Genomic DNA, 9,975 nt, shown 5'->3' with positions numbered 1-9,975 from the left:
TCTCTCTCTCTCTCTCTCTCTCTCTCTCTCTCTCTGTGTCTCTCTCTCTCATTTCTAATTTGGAAGAGTTTGGCAGGGGTACCAAAGAGAAGGTCATGAGAGGCCAAAGGCATCCCTGCCTGCCCAGGGTACGATGACCAATAAACATTTATTAGGCAATCCCTGTGTGCCTGGCACTGTGCTGAGTGCCATCTGCCTGTATTGACAGAGATCGCACTTAATTGCTTGAGAACTAATTAGCAAGTTCACTCACTTCCTACAGCCTTTTACTTCTCCTCTTGTCCTTTGTGGTGCCCTTCTCTGAGGCACTCCTTGCTTGGAGAGGACTAGCAGAGTGTAAAAGCTTACTCTCCAAATGGTAGGTAAGCCATCCTTGTGCGGTGCCTCCCACACACAGACTGCTGTGTCAGTCACTGCAGTTTTCTTGCCACTGTCAAGCCTGGCACCAGCTGAGAAAACGAGGCAGTGCTAGTGCCAAAGGGATGAATCCAGCTGTGCTTGGTAGCTGCCCAGAGAAAACAGTGATTGGCACAGCCCCAAAGGAAGGGCTCCCCAGTGTGCATAAAAAAGGAGAGGACTCTTCTAGAGCTGTCTCACTGGCAGGGGAGCCAGGCGGGGCCACTCTCACAGACTGATTTAGTACAGAAAGGGGAGTTGGGAATTTAAAATTGAGGAGGAGATCTTTCATTTGTAAGCCTATTAGCAGTTGTCATGTGGCTTGCATCAAAACCTCTAGCATTTAATGACAGGCATAAATGATTGTACCTGCAAAGACTGATCCAGCCATTCTTAAAAAGCCCTCGGATGAAACTACTATGTCAATTTAGGCCATTCCCACATTCATAAAATAAAAAAGACCATGGACATGACCAGTCAGAACATTTCAACCCTCTTCATTAATAGTCATCATTGCTGCACCATAATAAACCATAGAATGATGTGCTGGAAGGGACCTTATAGGTCATCTAACCCAGTTCCTCTCATTTTACAAATGAGGAAACTGAGGCCCAGGTAGAGGAAGTATTTAACCACAACTCTACAGAGATCAATTGTGAAGACTTCCGGTTTGAGTTGGTGACAACATAATCTATGATTACTGCCCCAAGTCTCTTTATCATAAAAGTATATTAAGTGTACCCAAAAGTCCTGTTTAATCAAAATTTCACTATAAATGGATGAGAGAGGGAAAGGGCTAGAGAGTTTTCAATGTACAAACAGAATTAATACAATGTACAAACAATTCAGTAGCTACACTTGGACCTTATCTTAACATGGCTTTGAGACTGAAGAAGGAATTTCTTCCACTAAAGCTCTTCTCCTCTTATACCTCTCGGTGGTATGGAGGGAGTCCTAGATTCTCAAAGACTGCCCAGGGAAGTTGAAGTTTTGGCAGGTCCTCATGCTGGAAAAGGCTTCAAGTAAAGGAGGCCTAGTGACAGACTAGACATCTCTTGTCTAAGGACTAGCCTGTATAAGTTTGGAAAGGCTCATCACCAAGTCAGCTGCAAGGTAATAACATTTTTCAACCACAGCATCTCTCAAAAAGCAATCTACTAAATTATCAGAGTTGCTATCTGTATTAAGCTGCCTATCCACACTGGTGACATTACAGATCCTCAAAGTGAGTATTGGAATATAACTTCATTTATTACACACACACACTTCTGCATCCTACCTGATCAGATCTATGGTCTCACTGTACTGTTGAATTCTATTTCTACATAAAAACCTCTCTACCCCTTTTCTTTTCTTATGTATTTTTCATGAAATTTTGATTAGCAGGACTATTTTGCTTCGTATGTTTGTTCTGCTTTGATGAAAAAGGGTCAAGAGGCCATAACAGTAGTTAATGTCAAGCATTTTATGGCTCATGAGGAATTTTATAATGCATCATTGCATTTGAGCTTCATGACAGTGGCATAAAAATAGACAGTCAAATAATATTATCCACATTTTAAGGTGAGAAACTGAGGCTCATAAAGGTTAAGTGACTTGCCTTAGGTCACAGAGCTGTCAATGGTAGAGCCAAGATTCAAACCCAGGTCTTCTGCCTTCAAGTCCCTTCCTCTTTTCACCATACCTCCACTGCTTCTCTAAGAATATAAGCTGATTCTATGGAATTTCCTTTTTTTTTCTTTTGTTTTTCCTGACTAGCTCACCACACAAAATTGCAGCATCACAGATTTTAATTTGTAAAGGCCCTTAAGTGTCCAAACTCCTCATTTTATGGATAAGAAAACTGAGGTCCAGAGGGATCAAGTTGCTTGCCCCAGGATACATAGAGAGTGGCAGCTCTGGGATTTGAATCCAGGTCCTTTGGGACGAAACCCAGTGTTCTTTCCATGCACATGCTGCCTTTCCAGCATAACTGCAGAACTAGAAAATGAGAATAAAGGACCCTCAGACACTGCACAATCCTTAGATAATAAATACCTCTCTCTTCCCCACCCCCAAAAAAATCGACAACCATGTTCAGTATTCTCTACGTACTGAGACAGAGAAGTCTACTGATTCATTATAAAAAGATATTTAATCATTAGGTTGTAAACAAAGAGAATTTGCTGATTTCCTGCCTAGAAACCAGAAAGTTCAGCTATCCCCTAAGGAGTCTAGTTAATGAAGTATTGGATGTATACACAGAGTAATATGAGATCTCCAGAATGTGGTCCCAATCTGTCCAATGAACAAGGGTTATATTATGCAGGATGTCACAGACACAAACCAGTATATCACGGGTTCGCTGGAAATGTTACCTGGGTGGAGCACAGTTACATTCAAATCTTGACTTTGCTTCTGCTTCCCCAGGTATGCGAGAAAGAAAAACTGTTATCAGAAAGAAACCAGCTGAAAGCATGCATGGGGGAACTCTTAGATAACTTCTCCTGCCTTTCCCAAGAAGTCTGCCGAGATATCCAGAGCCCTGAGCAGATCCAAGCCTTGCACCGGTATTGCCCTGTCCTCAGGCCAATGGATCTCCCCACAGCCACCAGTATTAACCCTTCGCCCACTGGCATGGAGCAAAATCTGGCAGCATCCCAGTGTGTAGGGGAAAGCATGCAGTGCTGCTTGGATCAGGGCACTGTGCCCCTTGGGACCCCCTGGCTGCCCAACAATGTGTCAGAGAATTGTACAGCTGGGAGGAGGTTGGATGGAGCTGACCAAGGTACCTACTCAGAGAGAGGGCCCTCTCTAGAACCAAGGAGCCAAACAGTGACAGTGGACTTCTGCCAGGAAATGACTGATAAATGTACAACAGACGAACAGCCCAGGAAAGATTATACCTAGTGACTTGGGCCCAGACATCCCCACCCAGACACATGTTCGTCAGTCAGCCTGTGGCCAGTTCATTTGTTGTCTAGAAGAACGAATTTGGTGCACACTACAGTGGTCTTAGCAGCAATACTGTTTTTAAGTATTTCCTCCTCCCTACAAGCAGGAGTTACCTAGTTATCTTCACAATGGTGCTATCCCTTGCCCAGGCAGGGAACTCAAACAGTGGCAACACTGTCTGTTTTTATATGTTAATTTCAATCTTAACAGGGATGGACATAACACCTCTGAGGACCCAACCACAGATTATTTTCTCAGTGGCCCATGTCACAAAACCCTATCTCAGGAATTTCCTCTGAATGTTCAATTTTTTTTCATTGAAGACAGCTTCTATACACATCAAAGTTTTATAACTAAACTGTACATATAATATATATAATATATAAAAATATATCTCCATATGCAAAAGTCCCTGCATGCCTCAATTTTCTCATCCTAAAACTGGAAACTTTCATTTCTAATGTATAAACAAGTTCCAACATTCCTTTTTTTCTTTTCTTTTTTTTGTTTGCCTTTGATGCTAGAAGTAGTTTGGTAACTTGTTATGGCAGTAATTTTTTTCTTGGTTCATAGTTCATCGATATTGCTCAGTTTGTACTTATTTATGGAAAAAAATCAACATTGAAAGCTTATTTGAGAGTTGATTGCAGAGTTTTTGTTTTGTTTTGTTTAATTTTGGGCACAGACAAATGGTGCCATCTGAGCATTGTGGATTTTTTTTCTTGCAGATACTGTACAGTAATGGTCAACTTTGCCACTTGCACTGAGTTTGGGGTCAAACCTATTTTCATAAATGAAGTTGTAACTTCAGTATAACTCGAGTATACTGTATATTATTTGCTTTATAGTTTAAAAAAAAAGTAAAACATTTTAGGTAATTAAAAAAGCACTCAGGTGATAATTATGTAGGAGAAACAATCTTGCCAAATAATGAATTCACCCTCCAATTTGTAGATGATAATCTGCTTGAATATTTTTGTATTTCAGCTCCTTAGCCCCCTCCCTTCCCTTTCCCCAAGCAAAATTTAAATGCATCTAGTTAGTGGTGGATGCTTGGTGTCCGGATTCCTAGGTGGGGAGAGAGTTTGGGCATCCCACTTGAAAAATGCATCAGTAACAGAACATCCATCCGTGATTTTGCACCAGGATTCTGTAGGTGTTGGTGTCTAGAAACCAAGTTCTGTTTTCTTCCTTAAGGAAGTAAGTTGTGTTCTGGTCACTACTTACTTACTCTCTGAAGGGTTCTGTTATAGGATCTTCTCTTTTGAAGTCATGGCCATCAACCCAACTACCTTTGAGAAGGTCAGTCTCCCTGGAGATGACTGAAGCAATTGGTTAAGCTATAGATTCACTGAACCAATGGCTGGTCTTTGAATGGTCCAAAGGGCCAGTGAAGCAAATGTGCCCCAAATAGGAGAGACATTAGTGCAGTTGCAAGCCCAAAGGTCTCCTCCTAGCATAGGCAGAAGAGTTTTTTTTCCTCCCTTCCTCCTCCAAGTGCATTGAGTTGTGTTTTGAGGTTACTTCACTGTCCTGCTGCCCAAGTACATCCATAGCTCATTCTGAGGCTTTAGGCAAGACAATACTAGAACTCTTCCTAATGGCATTTTTCCTCTTTTGCTGCAAAACTGGTTGGCTGTGCACATCTGCATAAAGAGAGCAGCTTTTCCTCAGCACAGGGGGATGATGTTCTCCTCTGGTGCAAACGTTTACACATGAGGTGTGCACCAGTATTTCTCTTCAGGCACTCAGTAGCTCAGCATCTTTCCTTAGGAGGAGGAATCAGCTCCCTCACTCCAGTGATACTTTTATGACATCATGAATATGGACACTCATGAATGCCCTGGTCTTGCTTAACACCCCTTGACCCCGTGGCTACAGTTTGGCTCTGGAGGAGAATCGTGTATGGTTTGATATGGGGCTAGGGTGGGAGGGGTCATCGGGGGCTAAGTGGCTAATTTTTGGTTCTTTGTGCCACTGTTTGGACAATATTAAAGCCGCATGTAAAAGGGGGAAGTTAGTATAAAATGTAGGCGAAAAGTGAAACCATAATAACATATGTTTTAGTATTAACTTTTTCTGTACAAAATACTAGCTCTAAATGTTTAAATATGTATGGATGCCAGAAACTGTTGATTCACACAGTAAGAGAAAAAAAAAAAGCCTTTTCCTTTAAAATGCTTTCTTTTTGAAGACCTGCCTCCAGGTTTTTGTTTTTATGTGTATGTGTATGTGTGTATGTTTGTGTGTATGTATGTGTGTGTATGCCTGAAACAGTTTTTTATAAGGCCCTCTATGAATAATTCATTTTTTTCTTATTTGTTGTTATTGTTGTTGTTGGAATTTCTTGACCTTGTAAAGTAATTCTTCACTTCACCATAAGGTTTTCATTTGTGGGAGACAATGGTGACAGCAAGAATTTTAAACTAAATGTGAATCACATGATCACTTCATAGGTTTTTGTTAGCAGAAGGGGGTCAGCTGACAGTATTTTTAAAACTATTTTTGTGGTTGCCTTTTTTAATGACCTCCTCTTTTTTGTTGTTTTTTGTTTTTGTTTCTTACTGTTCTACAATTTTATAAATAACCAAGTCTGCACCAGCTTCTTGACATGATTTTACCCAATTAACAACTCATGTGCAACTGGTAGTCTTGACCTCATTCCATCCTTTGTGCGTATTATCGTTCTTGTTACTTTTAAACACCCACAGACCTTGTGCTGCAGCTGTTGGTTCCAGCCTGGCTCTCGCTGACGGTGAATCTGTTTATTTTTTCCCTCCCCTCACTCTGTCTACTAACCCAACCTTTGCCATGGGAACTATTGATGAAAACCATTGCTCAAGGCGGGGGGGGGGGGGGGAGAGGGGGAGAGGGAAGCTTTTTAAAGCTTTTGAGGATCCATTTTTTAAAATTATATTTATTTACCCCATGAAGTAACTGATTTCATATAATTTGCTCAGATGCTGTGTATGTGGTTTTGGCTATTCTAAACCATGTGCTTATCAAATCTGTTACTGATTCATTTGGAGAGACTTAAAAGGGAGACACTTGGGAGAATTAGATATGGGACTAAATCCGAATTGGCTCCCATGCAGTACAGAGAATTTCCAAATCAAAAATTGGTTACCTTTTTCTTCCTCTCCTCCCTTCCCCCCACTAAAAATATAATTTTTTTAAAAAAGGTAAAAGTAGCAGTGAGGAAAACAACTTACACAAAATTGAAGTCTATAATTGTGTTTTTGAAATCCCTTCCTTCCAAAATAATTTTAAAATCACCTCTTATCCATGGCCAAAGTTCTAGTGATATCTACATCAGTTTCCAAGTGGCTTCCATCCATGGAACAACCAATAATTGGGGTAACAGCAATAAGTAGGCAGATCTCACCCCAGCTTAGTGTTCCCTTTTCATCTGCCTTCTCCATGCTCCCTGTATCGCCAGAAAAACCTCATTTCATTTAAGCTTATTGTGCTATTGTCACTCAATGCTTTGCAGTGTGTATTTGTTTCTGCACATTTCTCTGGGGGTGCCTTGAACAAGACAGAACTCCATCGCACACTGATTCTGGAACAAATTGGTTGGAAAAGGAAAACTCTTAGTCAAGTTACTAGGACATCAGAATATTTATATTGTGGACTTCCTAATGTATGATGACTCAGGCGTCAGAGTTGATGCTGCAGTAGAAGACTATTATTTTGTATAGTGTATGGAGTAATTTATTAAATGTCTTTCTAAGGGTATGCTGCTTTTCAGATGCACTATATTTTTGGATTTAATCCTTATATTATTGTTTTCCCAAGGAAGTAAAAATGTAGTATTAACAAAGGCTAACCATAGTGATTAGTAAGCCAACTACTACCTCTCTTTTTTTAAAAGGAGAGTGGGGACTAGCTACAGTAATTGCATTAGATTAACCGGTGTAGGAGAAGTATTTCTAATGTTAAATTCATCACTGCTGTGGAAAGGTCCAAGATGCAAATTTTCTAGCTATTTTAAATGCTTTATAATTGCCAGTTTTGAACACACACACGCACGCACACATACATTCTGACATACATTTACAATTATACCCCTATAAGAAGACAGTCCCTTTAGTAAACCCAGAAAGTCAACCACAATGTCCTGTTATTGGAATCCACAATACATTTTAGATGAAATACAGGTTCCTGACTGTTAAAATTAGAAATAAGAGAAAGGTTAAAAAAAAAAAAGCCAGAATTCTCCTAAGGTATGCTTTTCAAGCTTTTACAAGGTATTGCCCCCTATATTTGTCCTCCATAGTTATGCTGACTGCACCCTCTCCACCCCACCCCCATTTAATCTAAGAATTGTTTATTGAGTCTTTTCAAACCAGCCAAACACCATTGGCACAGCTTAGGGCGGCCTGTGGTTCTATCCTTGACTCACTGGGAATGCATGTGCAGTAATTGCTTTTGAAGTTTTCCCAATGGAGGTGAATTTCTTGCAGAAGCAGGGAATGCTTGTGGCAGCTCCGTGCCACACATAAATGTTAGAGATCCTGCTGAAGATACAATAGCTACCGGACATTTTTTAATATAGAAAATGTATATATTCTGTTGTGAGCTAGTATTTTCTTCTGACATTATGGTTTTTATTTTAGGTTATGTTTCTGGCAAAGCAATCCTTAGTGTGATTCAGTCTATGTGGAGCTAACATCCATGTAGGAAGTATATATGTGTGTGTGTGCACGTGTGCGTGCGTATGTATGTGCTTTGTGTATATTATGTATATGTATGTGTATTTATAATACAGCCTGAACTATTTTATGACCCAGGCATCATCGCTGATGCTGTAGAATCCAATATACATGAACATACGTATGTGTGTGCAAAGAATATATGTATATAGAAAAGACCTATTATGGCGGATTGGGGATAAATTATTGATCTGACAGTGCAACAACACAGCTTGCAACAAAAAGTAAATGTACAGTATTTTCCTACACTCCACCATGGTAGATGATATTTATACTAAACTAATATCAGTGACATGTTTTTAATTGTAAGCATAAGACATTGCCATTTTGTGAAGAAAACCACTTTGGTGAGGGGGGTCAACTTGAGTAGTTTTTATTTAATGTTGTAACATGATAATTAGCCAAATCTGACAGCTGATGAAATAAACAGTTCTGTGAATTTCACTTTCATTCCAGTAGTATTGACCTCAAATCAAAGAATGGCCCTCTCTGTGAGCAGAAGTGCACCAAGACCAGATGTTTCACTCAGACTTAGGTGTAGTGCCAAAAACACTCCCCCTGGGGGAATGGAAGAGGGTGGAGTTGATGGGAATATATAGTAAAAGAGCTATGCCCCAGAAAAGAAAAAAAAAAGCAGAAGCAACTTGAGTTGGTCAAAGCGTTTTCTCTCAGCAGGGTGATTCTCAGACCTCTACCATTTCTAGAGACAGGTGTGTGTATGAATGGGTGTAATGCGGTATGGTGTGGTGTGTATGGATGTGTATATGTGTGATTCCCACTCACCTGGCTCACATTCAGACAGAGTGTATTTGGCATGTCTGCATACTGCTGCTGCCTTTGAGGGCCCCCGAGAGCAAGCAGGAGCGATAGTGAACACAGCAGGGATCATTGGGTGCTTGTCCTAATATTAGCACCATTCCTTTCAAGCATCGCTTTGGATTTCGAGGCCAGGAATACCTGTAGAATTTGTTCCAGAACCAGTCCAATACAAGTGCACCTCTAATAAATGCCTTACAAACTTCAGAGGCCATATTCAGAACAGGGTTTTATCAGCGTATGCAAGGGGCTGCAGCCCCTCTTCTCTTCCTCCCCAGGTCAAACAGTATGGACAGTTTTCACACATATCTACCTGTATAATCCTCTGTACCTCTCATAACTGGTCAATGACTGTAACAGGTTACATCAGGTGTTTTTCTACATACTTTTTACACAGATTCTATGCGATTAATGTAACTTAATTCAATGCATCATTTAATTGTACTAGTTCTTAAGCTTGTCTTTATTTTTTTTCTAGGTGACTGTGGTTTCTTGTGATTTTTATTGTAAAAATGAAATGGCTGTTGATGCTTATTCTCTGTTACTAAGAATTTTTACCTTTTTGGAAAAAAAAAAAGAGCATTGCTATGAACTAATGAATTAAAACTTCATTTAGTTGTTGTAAATACAGTATTGTGCAAAAAAAAAAAAAGCCCAACCCTTTTCATTCATTTGAACTGCTAGTGTTAACTGAATTTTGTCTAGACACCATTTCTGTTGAAGAAATAAAGACATATCATTATGTATTGTAAATTGATTTTTCTGCCTCTGAAATTTGTTACACATGAATGTATTGGTATATATTAATTACACATGTGATTAATATATGCCTAATTATATGCATGTATAATATATTATAGTAGTTTAATATTAACTTATTAGTGAAGGTAAGATCACATTTGTTGCTATTCTTCAGTCATGTCCGACTATTTGTGACCCTGTGAACAAACTGAGGTTTTCTTGGCCAAGATACTGGAATGATTTGCCATTTCCTTCTCTAGTTTTATGCAGGCAAGGGGTAAGTGACTTTCCCAGCGTCATATAGCTAGTAAGTATCTGAGGTCATATTTGAACTTTGGTTTTTCTGATTCCAGGGCCAGTGCTGTATCTGCTG

The 9,975-nt window shown here is 39.7% G+C and overlaps 1 protein-coding gene across 5 annotated transcripts in view; it reads left to right on the top strand.

The window, feature by feature from the left end:
• The window catches only part of BACH2 (BTB domain and CNC homolog 2), a 429,780-nt gene extending 420,162 nt beyond the window's left edge, over nt 1-9,618 (top strand). For all 5 annotated transcript variants that reach the window (XM_069065158.1, XM_069065154.1, XM_069065157.1 and 2 more), the window contains one exon: nt 2,806-9,618. In XM_069065158.1, the coding sequence (XP_068921259.1) occupies nt 2,806-3,285 (480 nt within the window). In that variant the 3' untranslated portion in view covers nt 3,286-9,618. The remainder of the gene's footprint in view (nt 1-2,805) is intronic.
• The last annotated feature ends 357 nt before the right edge of the window (nt 9,619-9,975 follow it).

The sequence above is a fragment of the Petaurus breviceps genome, unplaced genomic scaffold, assembly GCF_028583685.1.
Source record: "Petaurus breviceps papuanus isolate PSGF00001 unplaced genomic scaffold, PetGlider_PUasm1.0 90667, whole genome shotgun sequence".
In the NCBI taxonomy this organism is placed as follows: Eukaryota; Metazoa; Chordata; class Mammalia; order Diprotodontia; family Petauridae; genus Petaurus; species Petaurus breviceps.
Note: the sequence above shows the minus strand (reverse complement) of the source record. Positions and strands in the feature narration are given on the sequence as shown.